General features: G+C 40.2%; 1 protein-coding gene across 6 annotated transcripts in view; it reads left to right on the plus strand.

Moving 5' to 3' along the window:
- DMD (dystrophin) overlaps positions 1-25,955 on the plus strand; it is a 3,436,004-nt gene that overhangs the window by 2,598,939 nt on the left and 811,110 nt on the right. For 5 of the 6 annotated variants that reach the window (XM_077482558.1, XM_077482560.1, XM_077482557.1 and 2 more), the window contains 2 exons: positions 11,262-11,434; positions 20,242-20,398. In XM_077482558.1, coding sequence (XP_077338684.1) covers positions 11,262-11,434; positions 20,242-20,398 — 330 coding nt within the window. Of the gene's footprint in view, positions 1-5,559; positions 5,640-11,261; positions 11,435-20,241; positions 20,399-25,955 lie in introns of those variants that run through there. The other variant, XM_077482562.1, reaches the window with a different exon arrangement.

A 25,955-nucleotide genomic window follows, 5' to 3' on the forward strand; every position in this document is an offset into this window, starting at 1 on the left:
GTGAGGTGTTTCAACTAGTTTCGCTTTTCAGCTTCTTCAGGAAATACATCTAGAAAATATATATCACAATTAAATACATACAAATACAATAATTTTAATAAAGGGGGAAAAGAAAAAGGAAGAAAAGAAACGGTGAAAGGGGAAAAAACAAAAACAAAATTGCAGTACCTTTTAATACACTCCTCACACCTTACATCCACTCTTCAATCATGGAAAAACAGTTCATATGGATTCTACTTTATCATGCCCTCAGAAGATCTTTTCCTGGATACACAGTGCTGTTTTCTGGCCCTAGATTAGTCATTTAAATTGGGTTTTGGGATTGTTTCAAACAAGGATTAAAGAGGAGCTATAGTTTTTTTCTTTTTATATATACAAATGAAAGAGGTCAAATGTAAAATGTAAAAGCCCGTATGTAATATGTTTAAAATCAATTGTTTTGCATATACATTTCATAATTTTATATACAAAAAAAGTTCAGAACGGATTGACCTGATTTACATTGAACCCTATGGGAAAATTTGCCTCGGTTCGCACCAAGTTGGTTCGTGACCAGAAAGTCGTTTCAGGAATTGAGTTTGTGGACCAAGGTATCACTGTATTGGTAAGTTGAAGTAGAAAATAGGACATCCTCTGTGGGATCCTTACATCCTTACTCTAAATTAAGCCCTGAATTGTAGAGAATAAAAGTAAATAATTGAACAAGGAACATTCCTGAGAAACAAAGCTCCATTGCCATACCAAGGCGAGAGTGAGAATTAAAATATTACAAATGACTTTATGGAATTGCATTGCAAAAGTTTTTAACATAAACTCTAGCTATTGGTGTTTATCTAACAGCATGTTTGTAAATAAATGTGACCAAAATCTTTTTGCAATTAAGGATGAACTCCATGTTTGGTCAGAACACAGGTTCAAGTCTAACTTTCTGTGTTCTAATGTTTCAGATTATATATGAACTTTATGGACTTTCGACAGCAGCTGAAAATTCTATAATGCTTTAAATAAAGCCATCATTGGCCAAAGACTTGCATCTGACTTCTAGTTATGACAACTGCCAGAGATAAGGTGCAACATTTTGGCCAGTGACAGTTTTTGGCCAAATCCAAGTCCACACACTGTAAAAGGCTACATTGTTAGTGTTTTGGAGTTTAGTGGGAGAAAGGAATAGCTGACAGTATTGCAGGGAGAGAGAGGTTTAAAGTACAGTGTGCCACCATAGGCTAGATAGAGTGGTAGAGGCAGTGCTATATTAGTTGCTGCTATACAGAATATTCCCACAGATTTTTGCAGTGAATTGCATTTTGTGGTGCTAGGGCTAGTGGAATGTAAGCCTACCTGCATTAACTGTGATTTCCCAGTCCCAAAGGCAGTTTTTTTTGGACAATTATCCTTTCGTTCTTTGTGTGTGTCAAGGCCAACATCTGACACACACATCATGGCACAGTTTACGCCTTCAAAGTCCAGCAGTATTTTTTTCTCCAAGGCACCACAGGGAAGTAGGGAATGACTCTCACATCAACATCATGTCTGGGAGGCCTAAAGGGAGGTAAAGGTTATTCCAATGCAGCTTTCAGGGGCAAGCAGCATCCCTATCTACATGCCAAAACAGTGATCATGGGACAGCATCAATAGGCAATGAACACATGCCTTTATTTTTTGGACAGTCTGCATGCAATACAGCCTATATCATCATCTTTCTCCTCTATCTCTCAGGCACAGAGTAGCATGAAGTCATCTTCATATGTCAAGAACCCTGTTCTTCCACCTCATCCACAGCTACTCTTACCATTGCCCCACAAACTGTCACCAATGATTTGGCTGAATTATTCATGCACACAGCTTCAGCCACCTGCTGCAAAAGAATGTGCAGCAATTAATTGCATCTGAGGTTGAAGAGGAGAAACAGGAGTATATAGGGAGGGGTCAACAGGCAGGGAGAACCAGTTTGCATTGATGCTTACTGCCAAGTTGGCCGCAGCTTTGAGGAGGAAGGGAAGATGATGAGGTCTCCAACCATACCTGGATGCCAGATACAGTGGTGAAGGAAAGTGAGGAAAAGGCACAACATTAGTGAGGCCAGAAGTCCTCCAGAAGCAGCTCACAAAAGAGTGGAGTGAGTAGTCGCCCTATTCCACCAGATAGCAGTGCTCAATGGGTGTAGGCCACTATTATCCCATGGTTCTATTCAGCTGTATGGACCTGCTCCAATACATGCTGCAGACGACACCTTAGTTATTCACAGTATTTGTCACCAACATCTTAAGCATGATAAAAAAAATCAATCATTTGGGAACCACATGTACGAAGAAACATATTTATTATGTTACTTGAAGCAGCAGCGCCTGCATGCTTGAAGTTGACAGCAAAAGGGCTGCACTCCTCCCTTGATTTCCAGCTCCTCCTTTTCCACTTCTATCCCTACTTTACAATATTCCCTGTCAGCAGGCTCAAGAAATAGGGATTATAGTATTTCAAGGGATGTTAGATTACTTTATGACACTCAGTGGGGAAAAGTACCAGCATGGGGCCATGCAGAGTAGGGGCAAGCATAGGCTGCAACCATGTTCTGATTCTGTCAACCCTACCCTGCAATCTCCAGGTTTATTATAGAGCAGGCAGCTGGCTATGATCCTACTTATGGAACTTAAGAAGAAGTAACCAGCCACCCCCATTCCCAGCATTTTAATGCCAGCTTAGCTACATTTCTGGCTTTACACCTGCTGAGTCTGCCTTTCTTTTGGAATTTGTAGCCTGTGCTGTACCACAGAAACAGGTTTCCAGCTGCAATTATTTCACCTGTAAGCCAATCCCTTCCCTCTGCCACCATGTGGAAGATTATGTTTCATGTTCCTTGTAATATCCAATGCAGTCAGCTGTAGTGTCCACCTGACCCCAGACCTATGGTCCAGCATGCATTGGCAGAGACATTATATCTCATTCAATATCCACTAGGTTACTTTACTGATGGCCTGGAATGGTTCAGGATGGAGCATGTTACTTGAGCTGCTTGTGTCGCTGCATGTCCTGTCACCTGGTGAGGTAACCCTCACCTCCTCCTCTACAATGTCCTTTTATGGTGAGTTGTTCTCATAACCACCAGCTCCCCTCAAGTAACCAAGAGGCTATGAAACAGCTCAGGCAAAATGCTGCCACACAATATTGCAGCTGTTATGCCTAGGGGACAAGAGATCACTGGGGCAGAGATTCTATCAGCTCTGCAGGGGCAGGTCCATAGGTGGCTAACTCCATGCCACCTGTTGTCTGCTTTAGACAGGGAAAGTTCATCAATGTGCCTTACCCGATACACATCCCCAACCTCATGGTATATCACTTCCAGCACAGAACAGGCAGACAGGCCAGAAGGCATTGTAGCCATTGCAGGTGGTCAAAGTAAATGACTATTCCAGGATCTCCATCTTTCAGAAAACCACCTAATATATGATATGCCCACTTGATGGAGCTATCTTTGGCCATCTCCCCCTGGTACATTGTTGCCCTAGGTCTCAATCAAACTGCTTACATACTCTCCAGCCACTGTTCCATATATTTGGCTGTTACCTTTGAAACGTAGTGTGGTAATTTTAGCTCAACTAAACTATTGTCTTATCTCTAAAATGTGGGTTTGTGGTTTGCAGGTGTATTGTTGCAGTCTGGGTTGATACACAAGGCAGTGTGATACTGAAAATTAGATTACACGATATGTCATATGATTTCATTTGACACTGTTTGATAATACTGTATGTATGAAAGTGTTGATAGTGTTAGTTCTATTTTTCTATAATACTTTGCAACAGATTTTGGCTATATTTTCTCTGCTACTTTCAGCACTCAATTTTGGTCCATCACTGCTACACAAAATAATTTTAGTTTTTTTAAAAAAAATACCTAATAAAGACTTTTTGAGTGGAAAACAATTTTGGGTTGTTGCTTCTGTATGCAAGTAAATGAATAATGTAAAAGTAAGCTAAATTATAACACGTGCTATTAATGTTCTGTAAAACCACACACAGCTTTGGTGCAAGCATGTAAATTAAAGCTGCCTGAAAAGACCATTTCTGTGCTGTATTGTAATTTTTTTAAATGGTTTTCTTTTTTTTTTACACTACTCATTCCCTTTGTTTATCCACACCTTGCCTGTTAACCCAGAAAACGGGTTTTATTTCTAAGATTTGGCTCTGAATAATTTCAAGGGGGTTCAGATTTGACATTTGAGTATTCCTTAAGTTTGTGAACTTACCTTGAATCGAAAATCTGAGCATTGGTTTAAGGCATTGTGGGAGTATGTAAGCAGTTTGAGATGAGGTTCAGATCTCAGCTTGGCAAAGGAGTGAGCCTATCAATAGCTGTACATTCCAGGAATGCTGGATCATTCAGACCAAATGCACACTACTGCCAAGACAGGCGGGCAGAGAAGCAGCAGCAAGATATGTTAGTTGAGCTTTTGCTCTTGTAAAATGTATTTTTTTTTTCCTGTAACAAGAATAATGTTCTATTGTGGACCTATAACGATGTACTGGTGAAATTTGGATACTCCTGAATCTATGGGTGATGGCTCTGTTTGCCTGCCACTTCAGTAATCCTTTGAATTTGTGTTTGCACACTGTATGGGGTGTACTAGATATTCTCAGTTTTTTCTGCTTTTTTAGTTACTACCAGAGTAGTGGTCTGAGTGAAATTTTGTCTCTCTGAAGTGTATTCACCATAGACCTAGAAGAGGTTCTTAAAATAAAATGAAATGTTTTGGCTGCACTTCCATAAATATTTTCTTTCATAGTGTGCAAAAAAGATTTGTCAATATTAACACATTTAAAAAATCTAAAGGAAATGTGTAGTTATTCTCAAACATACATGAGTGTAAACAAGATGTAAACTATATACGGTAATTGTATTACATTCTAAAAGAAATATGTATTTACTTATATATTTTCCAGTATGTATTTAAAATGCCATTATGTTTGTACCAAGTATTCTATAAATATTGTGACCTGCTTGGCGAATATAGTGGGAGCTCAAAGTCATTATAGCTCATTATGCTTTAAAACTGCTAGAACGGCTTGCTCTATTCATTTTTGCTTAATCAATAGGAGTCAATGAGAAATAAAAAGTCACAACAGAAGAATATAAACATTAAGATCCCTTGAAAAACAAAGCACTCATTCAGCGTGTAGGCAGAGAGGAATGCCAGGCGGCCTGTGAAAGAATTTTTCCTTGGTAACACTTGGCACATTTAAATGAGAGAGAAAATTAAAACTGCCTCTCTTTTATCTTCCTAAGTTGTGGACAGTATGTTAACCCCTACGTTCCAGTTTGGATTTGAAAGCCATAAACATCCAGTAATTTATATGTTTACCACTGATTAGGAACTGTGACAACAGTTAAAAGTTGTGTTCTCTGACACATTACTAGTATAGCTGTCCTCCTTCCTACGCATAATGATGATGTGACCAGCGTTTTGCCACAAAACAAAGTGGCCTTTTATTTTCATTGTCAAATCTCATATTGTAGTGTGATTCTGAGAACATTATGTAACCCAGTTAGAGACTTTATCTGTGTACAGTCAGTAGTGAGCAGCCACCGAGCACAGCTGATGTTACCATCTCCAAACCATGTTGCACAGGAAGAAATATAATGTGAAGGTCAGAGATTTGTCTTTGTTAACAGTTTGAGGAGCAATTTTCCCAAGAGCTCTAGTTTTGCTAAAGTTACTGTGTCTATGCACAGAGCTGGTCTGTGGGAAGATAGCAGCCGTACGCAAAAATACTTAAAATTATTCTGCTATTTGTAACCAAATTTATTGACTATGCTTGCAATTACATCTGCTGTGTTTTCCACTTACCCTACTAATTTAAAACATTAGGGGGTTACTGCTGAACTTGTCTATTGTTGGTTGCAGCAACCAGTTTTTATAAACTTCTCCAGAAAAAAAAAAAGCATTGTCTAATTTGCTCTTGAACACATCTGTGTACCTGTCTATTATGTTTCTGAGTTATAAATATTACATAATAATGTGTTGTTTTAGCGTTTTAGAGTTTCTGACAGTGCAGCTTTAATTGCATACTGAAATGACCAAATAAGACTTAAGAATAACATAATAAAATGTATTTTTTATTTGCAACAGAGGAAATTGAATTCATGTTTCCATTTATATATGTTTATACCCTAAGCAGAGCAGTTTTTGCTTTTCAACACAGTAACTTTTTTCTAGAAAATATCTATATACTATACTTCTCTTTTAAAAGAGTTTTACAATTGTCTCTATAGGGAGCCTAAACTGGAGTGAACAAAATCGTAACAGGAACCAACAGTCCCAAGATATAGTGAAAGTATTCCCTAAATTGTGATGTGATATAATCACACATTGACATACACATGACATGCACACTTGTTTATTGATGCATGACTAGTGCATCACTAGTGATGCATATTGTCCATCCTTTCCTAATTGTCTAGCTTTGCTAGTTTTAAGCCTATAAATTATCAACCTAAATGAACCTGCATTTAAACATTGTTTTAAATTGAAATAACAATCTTCAGAAACATACATTGCTGGATAATTTTGTATATGAAAGTTTAAGCCCTTGTTCACAGTGAAGGCGAGTTTAAAATCTTGCGAGTTTAGCTGAATTTGCACAACTTCAAACCCGCATTTTAGTGCGAGTTCGAGGGTGATTTGAAAGACATCTGTGCAGCTTCATGCACAGATGTCTATTGAAATCGCCCCCCGATGTCAACGGGGGGCTTAGGGAGATAAATTTGTCAGTAGAATGAGTTATAAAAATATCAGTGGCTTAGATTTAAGTTGTAATCATCTCTACAACCTTTATAATTACTTCTAAATGTATAATAACAATTCAACTATACTATGTTTCCAGCATTTTTGATTGTATGCAATAGAATGCTGAAAACTCTGTGTCTGAGTGTTTTTTGTTTAACCAGTTGCTTACTGGGCATGTATTCCCCGTTCCTGCCCAGGCCAATTTTCAGCTTTTTAGTACTCTCACAATTTTAATGACAATTGCGTGGTCATGCAACACTATATACAAATTACATTTTACCCTTTTTCACACAAATAGAGCTTTCTTTTGGTGGTATTAAATCCCCACTGGGGTTTTTATTTTTTGCTAAACAAACATAAAAAGTCAGAAAATTTGGAACAAAAACAAACTTTTTTTATATTTTGTTATAACATTTTGCAAACAGGTAATTTTTCTCCTTTGCTGATAGGCACTGATGAGGTGGCACTGATGGGCACTGATAGGCTACACCGATGAGCACTGATGAGGTGGCACTGATTTGCACTGATCAGGAGGCACTAATAAGGCTGCACTGATGGGTGCCACTGATGGGCACTGATAGGGGGCACAGAGATGGCATTGATAGGTGGCACTGATGGCCACTGATGGGCACTGATAGGCAGCACAGAGATGGCATTGATCAGGAGGCATAGATTATGAGGCACTGATGTCACTGATTGGTAGCATTGATGGTCACTGATAGGCGGCACTGGTGGGAACTAATATGTGCCACTGATACGTACTTATTAGTGGCACTGTGGGGCACTGATTGGCTGCACTGCTGATCCCTAAGGGGACCGATGTCCCTCTAATAAAAAATGGTTAATGGCTTTCTTCTTTTCTTCATGCTGACAGCGTGAAGGAAAAAATCTGGAAACTGGCTTCTGTTTACTTCTGTGATAAGCTGTCAATGGCTCACAGCTGATTGCGTGGTAAAGGGCCCGTTGTGATTGGCCCTATACTCTGCTCTGTGATCAGCCAAGTCCCAAGGGGCATTAGGAACATGACATTTCAAACATAGGAAAAATCTGATGGAGTGACCCCCTGGCTTAATAGATCTCTTGGGATCTACAATATAGCAGACCGATTTCACTTCAACTGTTTCTACTTTTGTTTATACTCACTTTGGGGTGTTTTTTATTTCACCTATTTAAATCTCTAATGTTTCAAATAAATGAAAATCCATCTGGGGGCATAGTATCCTCTTTTAATGGTTGTAACACGTGGGCACACTTAGTAAATTAACCCTAAACATCTTACTCCCAGGGAACGTAAGGAAAATAATAACATTATAGATGGAATGAGCAAAGGTACCCTGGGGTTCAGTCTGAGCATTATTCAGGAGATTTCTAAGAAGTTTGGATGTCGCACTCAAACACCATTGAAATCCATGGGAGTCAGATCTGTTGAATTAAAAATTCCCATTTTCTGGGCTAATATGCAAGGGGTGTCAAAAATAGCATGTGGTGGTTGGCACTGTCCTGAGGAACATTTAAATTTAAAAAAAAGTTCTATTCAACCAAGAGCAGTGATTTTTTTAATGCTTAAAGTAAAACATTAAAATGCCCAATTTCTTTAATTAACATGACTTTGGGTGTCCTAATCCTGTCTGTGAAGGGACACTTCTCTGTCATGCACAGAAAGTGTTATTGTAGCACTGACATTAACAAAGGAAAAGTGTTAAATATGTCATCAAATTCATTCATTCATTTCATTGCTGGCTTCTTTTTTTATAAAGTACACAGACCCCTTCAATGATCTACTATGTATTTTGGGGATGTATTTGTGTACTGTTTTTTTAAGAAGCCAATGAAATGTCATTTGCTGGTAATTGAAGTTGTATTTTTTTCTTTGTAAATGCCACCTTTTGCTATAGCACATTCTTCAGCAAGAATGGAAAAAAAAATGCTTAGAGCACCCCCAAAATACCTATTAGAACTTTTTATTCTGGTATGGAATTTTAGGGGGTACCTCACACAAAAATAACATACTGGGCTACATGCCCTCAATATGAGGGACCCCCTGGCAAAGCACCATCCCCATGCTGATGAGGACAAGGGTCTCTTCATCACAACCCTGGCCAGTGGTTGTAGGAGTCTGTTGATAGGGTGCTTATCAAAATCTGGAAACACCCTTATAATAAGGGGGCCCCCAGATACCCGCCCACATGAGAAAGCAAGGAGTATATAGTACCCCTACTCATTCACACAAAAAAAAGATGTAACCTAGAAATAAGGACACCAAAACATTGGATACAATTCTTTATTAAAAAAATAAAAATCCCCCAAAAAGCTTCTCATTCTTAATCAATCATCAGTCATGATGTCCACCAGTCATGATGCCCATCAGTCTTGATGACCTAGCACACATGACAATCCCAACAATCCCACTAACCAAATGACACAAATACAGCTTCTTGAGCTGCCATCAGCTATATCAGGGAAGGGATGGGGATAGTGGTGACATCATGGCCTAAATATGACCAGTGGCCCTGCTAACCCTGCCCCTTTACTTATGTGGCCAGGGACTTCTGGTCATGTAAGGCTAAATACTTTGATGTCAGTGGTATTTAGGGACATTAGGGGTGCAAGTACCTCCTGTTTTCTTAGGAACCAGTGACAGAGGGAGACTTTCATATATAGAAGTGGTAAAAATACAGCTTCTATGTATATTGTGCTCAGGTCCCAAAAACAAAAGGCTGGATGTGCAAAACTTTGACAGTTTGGCTCATCCCTACCCCTAAGCACACAATGAAACATCAGCTTCCTTTGGACTAACCCTTTAACATAACAGTGATACTATTATTTGCAGTAAACTAATCAGCTTTGTAAAGTAATGCAGTCCTTGTGCTAAAGTCCACAGTATCCACAACAGCAGAGTGAAGCCAACTAAATAATTAGTCCTCCATAAAAAGGGTTAAATCATGGATATGCACACCACCTTGCAGCTCCTTAGATTTAGCGAGCTGAAGACATAAAGGAAGACACAACACACAGGCTCCTGGTAAAATACTGTTTATTAAGATTAAAAGAGGAATAAAATCAATGCACTTACAAAATTAAGTGTAGGCATGCGTCAATATTCTGCAGTTTGGCTCCCTGGATAATGAACACTCAGAGTGCCATGATAACCAAATCATCCGAGGGCTTGATTCCAGTGTCAGCATGCAGCCACAGACAAGCTGCACATGAGCCGCTCACTGTCTCCAAGAGCTTGCCAGCCATGACAAGGCTGGGGCCACCCTCAATGTTACGTAACTCAGGGAGAATGGCAGTTGATAAACTATGCCTGTGGTTGCCAGGACAATGCGTTTCAGAGAGCTTGGCCTCCTTCAGGTCCCTGTGCATTGTGTCTTCCTTTATGTCTTAAGAGCCCTTTTCACACTGGCTGTCAGCCATGTTAGCAGTAAAGCGCTGCTATTTTTAGCGATTTTTTACCATCATTTTAGCGGTGCTTTTCACCCACTAGTGGTGTGATTTTCTCCCCTGCTAGCGCTGCCCATTCATTTCAATAGGCAAGGAAAGTAGAGAAGCAGTGTATACACCACTCCTCCACCACCCCAAAAGATGCTGCTTGCAGGACTTTTTCTAAAATCCTGCAAGCGCACTGCCCCAGTGTGATATCACTCAGGCTCTCACACTAGGGCTGCAGAGGAGGTGTTTTTCCGGCGCTTTACAGGCATTATTTTTAGCCCAAAAATGCCTGAAAAACACCCCAGTGTGAAAGGCTCTACCGAATCTGCTTTGCATTTATATGTAAACAAAAGTATTTAGCAACCTTATCATGGTTCGTTATTGCTGCCTGTGTCTTGGCTAGGGTATTAACTTTCTTTGTGTGCTCATTATCACTGGAACTCAAAGTAAGTTGGTACCAACTATGCAAAGTTAGTGCAGCGATCTTCTCCACTGAGCTATTGTGTCCTGACAGGGAGACTGAACACCATGTCCCCCCCCTCGTTAGGACACACTGATCAGCACTCACAGCTATTTTTGCTTACATTGGAAGCTATGGTACATAGATGACTTACTATTGAACATTGTTTTGCTTGCTAAAGCCTCACAACCACTCACTGCATGCAAAACTTAGTACTATAAATCTCCCCCCAATAATTGTTGGCATACAATAATATGTATATATTTTAATTTTTATATATTTACATATATATTTATTTACAGTATATATTTATTTATTTCAGGTACTTATACAGAATTTACGCAGCACATTAAATATTTATATTGTACATTTATATCAGTCCCAGGAACCACTTAACCTACCAGGAGGAATTTGGGAGGAAACTGGAGTTGGAGGTTTATTTACAGTATATACTGTAAATACTGTATATATGTACATATTTAATCTCTTTGAAATATCAGTATAAATCAAATGTTTTATCGGTAAATGCATTTTATCTTGATTGAGTATCGTGTTACTGAAATGTATTTATCTTTTTTGGTGATATCCCAGGAGTTGCAAACAGAAATTGATGGTCACACAGAAGTCTTTCATTCTTTGGATGAAAATGGTCAGAAAATGCTTAAATCACTAGAAGGATCTGAAGATGGAGCCCTTTTGCACAGGCGACTTGAAAACATGAATATCAGATGGAATGAGCTTAGGAAAAAATCCCTTAACATCAGGTAATGGACAAAAATAATATAAAAGATTAAACTTGACACTGCTCTTGTTATGTCAGACTCTTTTCTTTCTTGGACACAGAGAGACAAGCACACAGCTTGTTGGAGCTGACTGTAAAATAAGAGTACATTTCACTTTATAGTCAACTCATGCAGATTTTATTTTTAGTTACACTGTGATTTTTAAATATAAAGAGCTTTAAAAAAAAGTCTGAAATATACTTCAAGAAAATTTTTTGGTCACTCTCAAATGACAGTCATAGGCTCTACATGTACTGTATTTGTGAATAATATACACATTATTAATTTTTTTGAGATTATAAACCTAATTTAAAATTCTATTGCCACAGTACATTTAAAAATGCTTTTTTTATTTATTGTTATGCTTGAATGAATCGTTGTTTTGATCATGTAGGGCAGTGCTCTATAGTAATGAGCATTTTGCACATGCCATTTACCACAAAGTAATATAAACGCAACAGCCCGTATTTACCGTATATACTCGAGTATAAGCCGAGATTTTCAGCCTCTTTTTTGAGGCTGAAAGTGCCCCCCTCGGCTTATACTCGAGTCATCGCTGTCTGTCTGCCCGATCAGCGTGTCGAGCAGACAGACAGCGGCCATTCTAGGATTCAAAGGCCGCGCCTCCGTCTCCGCCTTCGCCTGTGATAGGCGGAACACTGAATTTCCCAGCAGTCTGTGTTCCGCCTATCACGGACGTCCTCTCATCCTCGTCCGTAGTATGAGGATGAGCGGACGTCCATGATAGGCGGACCACTGACTGCTGGGAAATTGAGTGTTCCGCCTATCACGGACATCCGATAGGCGGAACACTCAATTTCCCAGCAGTCAGTGGGAAATTGAGTGTTCCGCCTATCACCGACGGAGGCGCGGCTTTTGAATCCTAGAATGGCCACCGACGAAGAGCTGCGGGACGGGCCGGGACGCAGGCCGGGACGGGACGCAGGCCGGGACGCAGGCCGGGACGGGACGCAGGCCGGCACGGGACGCAGGCCGGGACGGGACGCAGGCCGGGACGGGACGCAGGCCGGGACGGACACAGGCTGGACGGACACAGGCTGGACGGACACAGGCAGGCTGGACACAGGTAGGCTGCACGGACACACACACACACACACACACACACACACACACACACACACACACACACGGATGCATGCACACACAGGGATGGATGGACACACACGGATGCATGGACACACACACACACACACACGGATGCATGCACACACACAGGGATGGATGGACACACACACACACGGATGCATGGACACACACACACACGGATGCATGGACACACACACACACACACACGGATGCATGGACACACACACACACACGGATGCATGGACACACACAGGGATGGACGACACACAGGGATGGACAGGCATGTCTCACCCTCGGCTTATACACGAGTCAATAATTTTTTCCAGTTTTTGGGGGTAAATTGGGGACCTCGGCTTATATTCGGGTCGGCCTATACTCGAGTATATACGGTATGTACATGGACAAATATTTATAAGAGCAAATGAGCTATAGTTTTTAAAGTAGTGATAACTCTGTACTACACATAGGCCTCTTAGTTCTATTTAAAGGCCAAATACAGGTTAATATATTGGATTTAAGTCTGACTAAACCCAGGACCCTACATTCACTATATCTGGTCTCCCACAGTACACAGAACATGGAAATTCAATTATTTTAGTAAATATAAACTGCTAAATACCTTTTCTTATCAGCAGTATATAGCAGTCTTGTGACTTCTAGCAGTACTCAGCCATGCCCTGATTAAAGCTTGTAGGATGGGTTTTCTGACTGTCCTATGAGACAGCAAGACCCCTGACCCTCTGTCTGGACAGTGCTGATTGGCCCTGTGTTGTTCATATGCTTATTACCAAGAAAAAAACCTCTTTAGCAATACACACCACACTGAGCAGGTGCAGCCTGACTCCGTAGACCCTGTGTTATCAGGACATTTTTAGGGGACAGTGGAAGGAGGGGGGATTAGAGAAGAAGGAAGAATCAAACAGCCTTTTTACACAATTTGGAGGATTAATCCCTTAGTTTCCACAGTGAGTATAACAAGCATGCTTTACTGCATATACAGACTGATATTACAGTTGTGGGTTTAGTAACACTTTAAGTAGTAAGGCTTGACCAAATGTGAGTAGCAAGTGTACATTAGCCCATGAATACTCTTAGTTATGAGATTTTCCACTAGGGGTTGTATGTCAGATTGCCATACTCTGGTTCTAATTAATACTTTTTGGATTATATTTTTGGAGTAAAATAATTATTTCACCCAGATTTTGTTTAAACACTTAATAAGGCCTTATAGATAAGTGAGTGTAAATGGACTTGTGTCCTTTTACACCTGTCCACCCATAGAGCTTAGTGGGATCCATCTGTCCCACTCTGCTCTGATCAGCAGAGGATCCTCTACTCAGAGTGGGCTCTGCACTATGCGAAAAGGGGCCAAAACATGGCAGTGTTGGTAAACACTGGAAAATATGCATTTGTTATTATTTTTTCAGTGTTTGGGTATTGTTTAGTAGGGATGAGCCGAACACCAATTCACATGGGGGGTGAAATCTGGGGATCCCCTTGTTAAAGGGGGCTTCGAGATTCCAATAAGCCCCCCCGCTTGCAGACCCCCACAACCACCGGGCATAGGTTGTGGGGATGAGGGCGACTCCAAAGCATCCTCCCCATGTTGATGTCATGTGGCCTGGTACGGTTCAGAAGGGGGGCTCTCTCATCCCCCCTCTTTTCCTGCGGCCTGCCAGGTTACGCGCTCAGATAAGGGTCTGGTATGGATTTTGGGGATCCCTACTCCATTTAAAAAAAAATGTTGGTGCAGGGTTCCCCTTAAAATCCATACCCCGGGTCTGGTATGGGTTTTAGGGGGACCTCTACGCAATTTTTTTTATTTGGCGCAGGGTTACCCTTAATATTCATACTAGACCTAAAGGACCTGGTATGGATTTTGGGGGGACTCCCATGCAATTTTTTTACAATTTTGGTTCTCGCTTCCCCTTAATATTCATACCAGACCCAAGGGGCCTGGTAATGGACTGGGGGGGACCTATGCCATTTTTTTCAAAGAGTTTTATCTATATTGAAGGGATCCAAAAATTCATTACAGCTGCGATCAGTTTTAAATTACCTGTTTTCCTTTAGAAATGCCTTTTTGCTGTGGTACTGTTCTAAATACAGGAAAACTGCGCTACTTTACAGGAATACTATAGACACCCCCAGGCATGATATTGAAAGGAATATTTCATTTTTATTATTTCACTTTAAGCATTATTAAAATCACTGCTTCTGGAAAAACTTCCATTTTTAAAACTTATATTTGCATTAATACATGTTCCCTGGGGCAGGACCCAGGTCCCCAAACACTTTTTATTATTATTATTTTTATGATTATTATTATTATTATTATTATTATTATTATACACAATGTATATAGCACCAACAGTTTACGCAGCAATTTCATAATGTATAGGGGGGGACAACACAATTACAGTACAGTTCAATACAAAAGGTACAGGAGGACCCTGCTTGTAGAGCTTACATTATAAAGGGAGAGGGTGGTACAAAAGGTAATAGCTGCAGAGAATGATTTGATGGGGGTGGCTTGGGGACAGTTAGGTAGGTTGGGATAGGCTTCCCTGAATAAATGAGTTTTCAGGGACCTCCTAAAGGTGGACAGGGTAGGGGCTGATCAGATATACTGGGGCAGGGAGTTCCAGAGGTTTGGAGAGGCTCTGGAGAAGTCTTGAAGGCGAGCATGGGAGGTGGTAACAAGGGAGCTAGAGAGCAGGAGGTCCTAGGAGGAGTGGAGGGAACGATTTGGGGCAATATCTGCAGATGAGTTTGGTGATGTCGATGGGGGCGATGTTTTTATGGCAATATCTTGCATATAAGCCTTTAAAATGAGCACTTTTGGTCTTTCATGTTAGTGTCCCATAGACTTTAACGGGTTCCATGGCTTTTGAATTTGCCCCGAACACCTCATAATGTTCGCTATTCACCGAAAGTCCCATCAACCAAAGTTCGGCCCAAACTTATGCTCGGGCCGAACCGTTCACCCATCCCTATTGTTTAGTGTTATTTAGAAACTGCTGCTTTTCAAGTGTGACTGTAACATAATTTTCTCTTTAATAAAAATTACCAGTGTCATATTTATTGAAAAATCTACCACATACTCTACAGTTTGTGTTATAAATGTACTGCAGAGGTATTTTTAGCTTTCAGCACAATATTCTTATGGCTTATGGCCAATACAATAACTATAAAGGGAAAAGACCAATTTTTTGCCATTGTCAGTAGCAATACAATCATCTCATATAAATTAGCTTATTTACACAGTTACATTACTCTAAGCTAGGTAAGGTTCAGTAAAATGAGAAATAAGTCTGTGTAAATGAGGCGATTATAGCATAGTGAGAGCTAGGGGTAGCAAATGTTTAGTGACCGCATTCTTCAGTGATGGAAATCCAGCCTAGTTCTATATTCATGGAAAAGGTTGCTGAGTATTTCTGTCCTTTTTTATCATAATATAAATGGAGGCACTAAAGGCCAATATGAAGTATTTGGTGTATGCTGGAAAATACCTCCTATCCCAATTATAGCTTTTAAGAATTATTTCAAATATTTGTAAATAAAAACAGCTTCATGCAATGTTAATGTTGCATAAAGAATAAATGGCATTGTAACAACAGTTTTAATATTGCCGGTGCTCTGGCTTTCACTTCAGTGGAAAGTTACATATATAACATGTCTTCATAAGCCTAATATGGAGTCTGCATTGTAGACCTTCATCTGAGATGTTTGTTGCCTGTCTACTAAGTTGACCCATGTACCTAGAATATCCTGCAAATCAGGAAAGTTAGAGTAAAGTCTTCTGTATCCTGTTACAATCAGTGATTTAAAAAAACTAAGCGTCTATAAACCCAATAAATTTACCCCCCCCATTGGTCTTTTTAAGATTTCATGGGAAGCATTTTGCTATATTTGTAAAAAAACAAAAAAAACATTAATGCCTGTTGTAGAGATCTGAGAATAGGAGTAGTTGAGTAGTTTTGCAAAAGACTTGGGGGGGCTGGCACCACTTTACAAAAAAGGCTGTATTTTGTCAGCCCACAACAGGACTTGGGAGCTAAGTGCATTTTTTGCAGAGAAAATAAGTTTTTCTGTTTTTGCAGGGTTGTTAAAATGATAAAACACAGGGAAATGTGCATGTGTTGCAGAAATGCACTGTATTTTGTTTGCCTTGACGCACAAGTTCTAGAAAGAAGGTTAGCAATACAACCAGGTAAATAACATTTACAGAAGGAGAGGTTAGTATGGCAGGCTTCATGTAAGCCAGATTGCCAAGCAACTAGAATCCTAAAGAATTATCTAGTTTGACATGGTATCTTTTCAAAAACTCAAGTATGTTTTTTAATTAATGAAAACCAGAGTCATTTAAAAGTGTAAACATTAATCTAGCATGTTCAATTGAGCAAGAATCATAAGGGAAATATGAGTCTGCCAAGAAAGCATTTCATTATCTAACTTTTAGCAGCCACAAGTGGTATGAAGCATTTAGAGAAGAAAAGTATAATTTTTTTCAGCAAAGTAAGTGATTGGCACCATTTTAGAAATATAAACTTATTAATTGACTGTGCATGCATTCTTACAATAATAATGACTGTAGCAAAAATCTGTAGCAGTATCTGGCAGTATATGATCAGCACTAGTTGATGCACGATGATCTCACTTATTTTCATAGACAAACATTTTTTCACAACATTTTAACACTTTTAAACGTCAATCTCAAGATTATTATTATACAAGACATTTAACTGCAATTAACTGCAATTTTTTTCGGAATAAGCACAAGTGGCAGTTCAGCATACAGGACCTATACTGTGAAAGCTGTACCCCTAAAGGTCAAGTTGAGAACCAAGGACTAACCACTAGTATTGCCTGTAAGCACCCTGCAGTTAATATTAACTCTAGACTGACTTTATCATATTTAGTTCTGCAACATGTCTCCATATGTGACTTCATGGCTATCTTAGTAGTGTCTCCATGGCCATCTCAGTAGAGTGAGAAGAGTTTGGCTTCCTCATCTCAGACCTCCCCCCCAAATGACAGATGATATAATGAACTGGTAAATAATGAACTAATTACTGATGGGGAGAGTATTAAACTGGCAAAGTTGGAAGAACCACAGATCCACAGAGCACTGTATGGGTCAGGCATTAATAGCTGCAGCAGAAGTGGAAGAGGCACAGATCAAATGAATTAGGTAGAAGCAAGGAGATCCTTGCACAACAGGTCCCGATGTGCAGCTTCTTCTTAATAGGAGGAGCAACTGACAGGACAGCAGTCAGTACTACACATGCTTTTCACAATTGTTTTAGTTGCAATGGCCCATTTTGAAGGCCTATATGCAAGTCGTTGGCCATAAAAAGGGCACGGGGCCCAGGTACTACCTTGGGGAACATGTACCAATGCAAAAAAACTTTTAAAAAATAATATTTTTAAAGGCGCAAAACTGACGTTTCTAAAGAAAAAGAATGACTTTTCACATACATTTCCAGCAATACAATACCATTGCCGGCAATAGAAAAATGTGAAAAAAAATGGTGTGGGGCCCACCCCAATCCATAACAGGCCCTATGGATTTTAAGGGGAACCCCACACCAAAATTTAAAATAAAAAGGCGTGGGGGGTCCCCAGAATCCTCCCTCCTGAACCATACCAGGCCATATTCCCTCAAAATTGGGGCTCTGCCCCAAAGCACCTTGTCCTCATGTTGATGGGGAAAAGAGCCCCTTCCCAAAAAAACCTGGGCTGTGGTTGTGGAGTCTGTGGGCAGGGGGCTTATCGGAATTAAGATGCCCCCTTTAACAAGGAGTCTCCCAGATCTGGCCCCCTCATGTCAATGAGTAGGGTAAATTGTACCCCTACTCATTCACCAAAAAATGTGTCAATAAGATAAAAAAACACAAGCACAGTTTTTGATAATTCCTTTATTAAGAAAAAAGAAAAAAAACATTGTCCTCCGATGTAGATACATCATCAGCCATGACACCACCGTCACCTCTGGATGCCGCCTGCTGCAGGCTCTGCCGCTTGACAGTTGTTATATAGGTAAGAAGTGGAGCCACATGGCAATGTCACCTTGTGGCACCGCCCCCCTGTGATGTCCCTGACCCAGCATGCACGGTCGGTGATGTCACAGGGGGCAGTGCAACCAGGTGATGTCACCAGGTGGCCCCACCCCTTACCTATAAGAACTGTCAAACAGTGGAGCAGGCGGTCAGTCTTCCTCATGGGCAGAGTTTTGTTTTTTTCATTTTTTTCTGGTCCAGGAGTGGTGGCGGCCATCAGATTTACATCAGGGGACAATGATTTTTTTTTAATGAATGAATTGTCAAAAACTTGTGTTTTTTTCTTATTGATACTTTTTTTTTGATGAATGAGTATGGGGTACAATGTACCCCATACTCATTCACATAGGGAGGAGCCGGGATCTGGGGGCCCCCTGCCAGGGTTGTGGAGAAGAGATCTTAGTCCCCATCAACATCGGCAGAACCCCCCTGATCCAAAGCACCCCCCATGTTGAGGGCATGTGGCCTGGTATGGTTCTGGAGGGGAGCTTCCCCTTTCCTGGACTGCCAGGCTGCATGGTCGGATAAGGATATGGTATGGATTTTTGGATTTTGGACTCCACACCATTTTAAAAAAAATATTTTTTTCACTTTTTTATATTGCCAGCAATGTTTTTTTTTATTTAGCTGTCAGCGGGGAAGCCCATTGGCAGCTCATGACTCATTGGTTGTTAAGGACGTGGTGGCGTTCCTGGCCCCGCTCCTTAAAAAACAGCATTTACTGTGCCCTGAGTGAGCAAAGCTTTGCCCAATCAGGGCATAGATTGCACTGTGCAGTGCTCAGTGCATTGTGGGGCGCTCGACGGGCAAACATCCTGCCGAGCGCCCTGCAAATTCAGGTGTTTGCCGAACGGGCAAACAGGTGATGTTCAGGCTAAACTTTTGCTCGATCCGAACTGTTCACCCAACACTAGTTTTAAGGTACAATAAGAACAGTGAGCATCAAATCTCCCTCCAAATCTTATGAGACTAGCAGTCAGAGGCACAGTGCCTTAGAAGGTTTCACACTGCACACTGCAGAGCAAAAGAGTCTATGCACAGTCACATATTAGGAAGTTCACAACTATTTTTAAACCTGAATTTAAGACAGAGCATATATTTAGTTTAGTGTTTAGGCTAAATTGACTTCTTCACAAGAAAGCAAATCTTCACATTTTCCCTTTCAGGTCATTCTAATCCTAGTTTCACTTCCTGTTGGTTCACACACCTGGAGCAAACAAACAGATTAGGAATTAAAACTTTTTCAGACATCACTTGCTGCATGCTTACTCCAGCTCAATGGCTCACTTGCACTCTCAAAAGCAAGTCAGCCATAACAGCTCCCTTACTCAGGTTTGGTCTAAATAAGCAATAGTAGCTAATTTGCTCATATTTTGCTGTTTACATATAGTTCTTACTAATTGAGCTATTCTTGCTAATTGTTTTAATATATTGCTCATCATGGTAACAGTGCTTTTGAGGCTGCATCTTTTATTCAGCAATAAATTCTCATCAAAGAGCAGCTCACACATGAATTATTATTACTCATCTAAAAAGAGACTGGTATCAGTATGAAATGAGCTGTACATCTGCCATGATCTTTCTCCCCCTGACAATAATGTAATGCATAATGTCTTGTAGGTCTCATTTAGAAGCCAGCACAGAACACTGGAAGCGATTACATATCTCTCTGCAGGAGCTTCTTGCATGGCTGCAGCTAAAGAGTGAGGAGCTAAAGCAGCAGGAGCCCGTTGGTGGGGATGTTCCCAAAGTGCAAAACCAGATTGAAACACATCGGGTAGGAGTCTTTTACCATTGTTTTATAGAGTAAAAAACAATATTCTTTATTCTTTCAATGAATTCTGCAATGATACAATCACAGAAAAAAGACCTTCAGTTAATTTAAATGGACTCTTGGATGCAGATGTGTATATTAAAACAACAAATTAATAATGATGAAAGAAATATGTTCCCAATCAAAGGTCATTTGCAAAGATATACAGAGCTGCTGTAGCAGCCAGCAGCTGGGAGTGTAACCCCCCCCACTGCTGCTGACATACGGCATATATCAGTGGCAGCAGAAGGGTTAAAATGTCATTTATTTTTAAAGAAATATACACAACTGTATTACTTTTTTATATTTACCTGGAGTTCAGTTTTAAAGAAAAACTGTGGTCTGGCTATGTAAATTAAATATTTACATATTTTTAATAGGCATTTTAAAAAAGTTTATACTGAACTCCGTAGCTTCAGGCGCAGTGCAATAATTCATCTTCAAAGTCAGTTTCAGCTTCTCTCCTGGATTTTACTTTCACTATATCTGTATAACTAAGCATTCATCTGCCAGCCTTTTAGACTTTAATGTTAACACAGAGCAGATGCTCAGTCCCAACTTCATTAAAGCTCGGCTTCGGCTGCCGAAATCGCTGGACTCCAGGAAAGGTAAGTGTCCAATTCTTAAAAGTCAGCAGCTGCAGTATTTGTAGCTGCTGGCTTTTAATACAGGCATACCTCACTTTTAAGTACACAATGCTGTTTATTTACTAAAGCTGGAAAGTGCAAAATCAGGCTCACTTCTGCATAGAAACCAATGAGCTTCCAGGTTTTATTACCAAAGCTTAATTGAATAAGCTGGGGTTAGAAGCTCATTGGTTTATATGCAGAAGTGAGCCTGATTTTGCACTTTCCAGCTTAGGTGGACTCCCTCTTTAATTATAATTTCATTGCTTCTACTGTGAAATGTAAGGATTAATTAAGTTAAATGTGGGCTTATTTTACTGCTTATTTAGTGGTTGTCAAGTACCGTATATTTTAATGCACACAATTCTACTTTAGCCCTTGTACTGCTGCCACTGTACGTATTACGAAAAAGCAGTATCGAAAAAACTAATTATTTTCCTTCCACCGGCTTCTGGCATTCATATAGTAGTGACCAACCCCCCCTCCCAACCAACATGTATCTTGGGCTCACATGTGCTTTCCAGGAGTCCAAGCTATCAATCAGTGGTGTCAGGATGCCAAGCGGAAACATCTGTTTCTTCTGTATTGAGGGGCACAGGAATATTAGGTAATCATAGACCAATGAGTTGTACTGCTACCTTAAGAAGGTTTGAAAATTCCTCCCCATATTTTTGAGGAGATGGTTAAAGCGGACCTTCAGTCCTTTTTTCATCTTTACATCTATTAAATCTTCTGTCCTTGTTGTTTTAACTTTGGATAATAAAACATTTTTTTTCTGCCAGTAAATACATTATACAGCGCACTTCCTATTTCTTGTCTGGTCATTAGCCTAGTTTGTCAGGAAGGGAGAGGGATGAGTCATAAGAGGGTCAATGAGAGCTGTAGGACTGCAGAACTGGAGGTGGGCCTCTTTGTAAATCCAGGAAGTCAACAGGCAGCAGCTTCAGATGCCCACAGTTAAAATGGATGCAGTCAGACTCAGTAGAGGGAGATTTCTGCAGCATATTTGGCAAGTACAGAATCACAGTATATATAAAATAATTCTGAATGGCAAAGATGTTTTTTATTACAAATTATATGAGCAGACTTCAGTTCCGCTTTAAACTTGGGGGAATTTTCCCAGTTTAGAAGGAAACATTGTATTGCTATTACTACTGCTTAAAGCTTATTAGGGATCTAGATCTCTGGTTTTGTTTCAATGCCCACCTTCATTTACGTGATAACTTTTTGCTGCTTTTGACCCTCGCCAGCATGTATCAACAGGGTTTGTAAGTACACAAGGATCACGTTTGGTTTGTTGCTTACCACTAATCAGTGAAACATGTCTATTAAAACAAAGTTCTGATGCAAATGGCATGTACTCCTCTTCTGTTTGGAGGAGAGACTCTCTGTTATCCCCAATTTCTATAGGATCATCCTCATCAGAAGCTTTCATAGCTCTTCTGGCTGCGCCTGAAACCAGTACTGTGTCAAGAAAAAGTTTTCAGCCTTCAGAACCTGTTAAAAAATGTCTGAGGCCATCCGCTATGCTGTGATCATCTCTTACAGGCATCTAAACTTGTGTTTTGCATGGTGCTAATGTCTGTTCATATGTGCAGAGCACTTTGGTAGTATGTCAAAGATATGTGTAAAGAACACCTTATTCTCTTAATATTTGAAAGGAGGCTTAACTTTGGCTATACACTTAACTCTAGCATTCCTAAGCCTCCTGGTTCTTGCTCTGAGCACTCACGTCACCACAAGAAATATGTAGATGAGATGAACTAGAAGGCTTGTGTTTCCTATTGGGTGCCAAGGATACCAAGGGATAGGCAAGCTATACTTTAACCTATTCCTACGTTTACCCAAGTGTTTTATGCTATTAAATATATTTTCTTTTTCTACTGTTCACCACATTGCTACCTGTTCCAGTTCTCTTGCTGTCATCACATATTACTCAGTCCCATCTCTATTTGGTGAACTGTCCATAGCCCTTTTTAACATTAAAAGCCCATCGTTCTTAGGAACATTTTTTTCCTTGGGTTGATTCTGTTCTAATGTGTTCAGGTCTCGTTTTTCTTGATTGGCCCTTCTTTACAGTCTTCCTTTTCAGCATTAAGATAAAAAGCCTTCTGTGTGCAGCAGCCCCCCTCAGCTCCTGCAATACTTACCTGAGCCCCCTCTAGATCCAGTGATGTTATAGGAATGTCTTAGCTGCCCGGGACTTCCCTCCTCATTGGCTGAAACAGCAGCGTGGTGCCATTGGCTCCCGCCGCTATCAATCAAAGTCATTCAGCCAGTGAGAAGAGAATGGGGGCAGGCCGGGCCAAATGGACGCATGGAGCTGTCACTTGGCTCAAGGTTAAGAAGTAACTCCACTTTATTGAGAAAAAAACAATCCCCTCTGGGTTTTCAAAACACACTGCAAGGATTTTTAACCAACTTTGTTGCAGATTCCTATCTGTTTCTGTTTTTTTATTTGCTATTTTTTCCCATGAAAATGGAGTTACCCTTTAACCATTTCCCGACAGGCGCACACCGATGTACGTCGGCAGAATGGCACAGGCAGGCAAATGGGCGTACCTGTACGTCCCTTTAAATTTGCCGCCCTGCCATCGCAAGTGCACCGGCGGCGGGACGCTCGCGTGCCGGCCGGGACCCCCTGTGAGTCCAGTGGCGGGTCTCACGGACTTGATCACCGTGGGCATACCCGCGATCGTCTCACGGGGCGGCTAAACTGGGAGATGCCGTTGTAAACAGCATCTCCCCGTTCTGCCTAGCAACAAGTGACGCTGATCTCTGCTCTATGTGATTGGAGCAGAGATCAGTGTTCACTAAAAGAAAGCCCAGCCCCCAACAGTTAGTAACACGCCCCTAGGAACACTTAACCCCTACACTGTCACCCACTGGTTAACTCCTTCACTGCATTTGTATAGCAGTGATTGCTGTATAAATGACAATGGTCCCAAAAATGTGTCAAAAATGTCCGATGTGTCTGCCATAATGTCGCAGTCACAATAAAAATCACTGATCGCCGGCATTACTAGTAAAAAAAAAAATATATTAATAAAAATGGCATAAAACTATCCCCTATTTCGTAAACGCTATAAATTTGCGCAAACCAATCAATAAGCACTTATTGTGATTTTTTTTACCAAAAATATGTAGACGAATACGTATCGGCCTAAACTGAGGGAAAAAAATGTTTTTTTTATATATTTTTGGGGGATATTTATTATAACAAAAAGTAAAAAATAATGCATTTTTTTAAAAATTGACGCTATATTTTTGTTTATAGCGCAAAAAATAAAAACCGCAGAGGTGATCAAATACCACCAAAAGAAAGCTCGATTTGTGGGGAAAAAAGGACGTCAATTTTGTTTGGGAGTCACGTCGCACGACCGCGCAAATGTCAGTTAAAGCGACGCAGTGCCGAATCGCAAAAAGTGGTCTGGTCTTAAGCCAGCAAAATGTTTGGGGCTTAAGTAGTTAAGCAGTTCAATATTTATTTTCTTTTGGGATAAAGGTTTTACATAAAATAATAAATGTTGGCCATTGTAAGCATCCCTGTCAGTGTTAAAGGGTTTGTCCTAATGCTCTAACTGCTACTTTTACTGGACAGCTTGGTGTGTTAGAGTGGATGTAAACCCTCACATATACCCAGTGAAGGGAACAGCCTCAGATGATACACAGAGCTTAAATAAATCTCCCTACGTAAGTTTTACATGTATATCTGCTGTCTTCAGCTTGCTATAGTCTTTAGAAAGTGAACATCATGTTAGAGATTTTCTCTTCCTGTTCAACACTGTGTGACAGCTGATTGGAGGAAAGACACACACTCCAACTCCAAATAGACAAAGGAAGGAAGGAATGTGCAGAGCTGTGCTGTGACAAAATAAGCTCTCTGCTAATCTATTTATAGGACCCACCCCAACACAAATTTCAGGCTGGTTCTATCTCAGTTGTTGGAGAACTTGTCAGAAGTTATTATGCTGATAACAGAAGAACGGGCCAGGAGAAAGATACGGGACTTAAAGCTTTGGAGAGAAATGAGTAAACACTACATATATATGTGCATAGGTCACATTTCTTGAATCAGGTTTACATCCAGCTTAAAGTAAGTTGAAAAATAACAAACTTACTGGGCAGATAACTAGGTGAAAAAAAGGCCTAAAAAAAATAAATGATAGCAAACACTACATCCAATAATTGATGCAATATAATACATTTTTAGTGAGATTTAATATCACTTTAATCATAAATCAGTGAAAAAATAGAATTTTCTTCTTTTGTCTAATGTTAAGGTCCTTCAAGGTATGCTATGCATTTTATATTAAAAGTGAATTCACATTTAATAAATCTAATGACAAATGAAGGGAGCTGTAGCAAACATAATGCCAGTATTATTTGAATAAATCACAGTATTGTTTTAATGTGAGCATTTGTCTTAAGTTGTCAGGCACATACGTATTAATACCTTTTAAGTCAAGACAGAGATAGGAGCCAGAAGGAGTTCCTGAGTTTGAGTTATTTTTGCAAAATGCTATTATATGAATTATGTTCGCAATAAGACAGCAGTAACTTACCTTGACAATTATTGTATGCTAAGGATACATTAACAGTACAATTTATAGGAGCCATTTAGAACTATTGCTTACAAGACTCATACATTCAAACTATGCATGTAGCAAAAGCTTTCCATAATTCAAATTTTACATAGAACTTCATGCCCTTTGATTGAAGACTTTCTTAGCCCTTGTACACACGGTCGGACATTCCGATGGACAATGTCCGATAGGACCGTGTTGTCAGATAATCCAACAGTGTGTGGGCTCCATCGGACTGTTTCTGTCGGAGTATCCAACGGACCAAGTTTTCCAGCTGGGCTATAAAATTTTCCGACAACATGATCCGAT

Source organism: Lithobates pipiens, unplaced genomic scaffold (genome assembly GCF_037356315.1).
Source record: "Lithobates pipiens isolate NorthernLeopardFrog02 unplaced genomic scaffold, aLitPip1_a1.2 Scaffold_16, whole genome shotgun sequence".
In the NCBI taxonomy this organism is placed as follows: domain Eukaryota; kingdom Metazoa; phylum Chordata; class Amphibia; order Anura; family Ranidae; genus Lithobates; species Lithobates pipiens.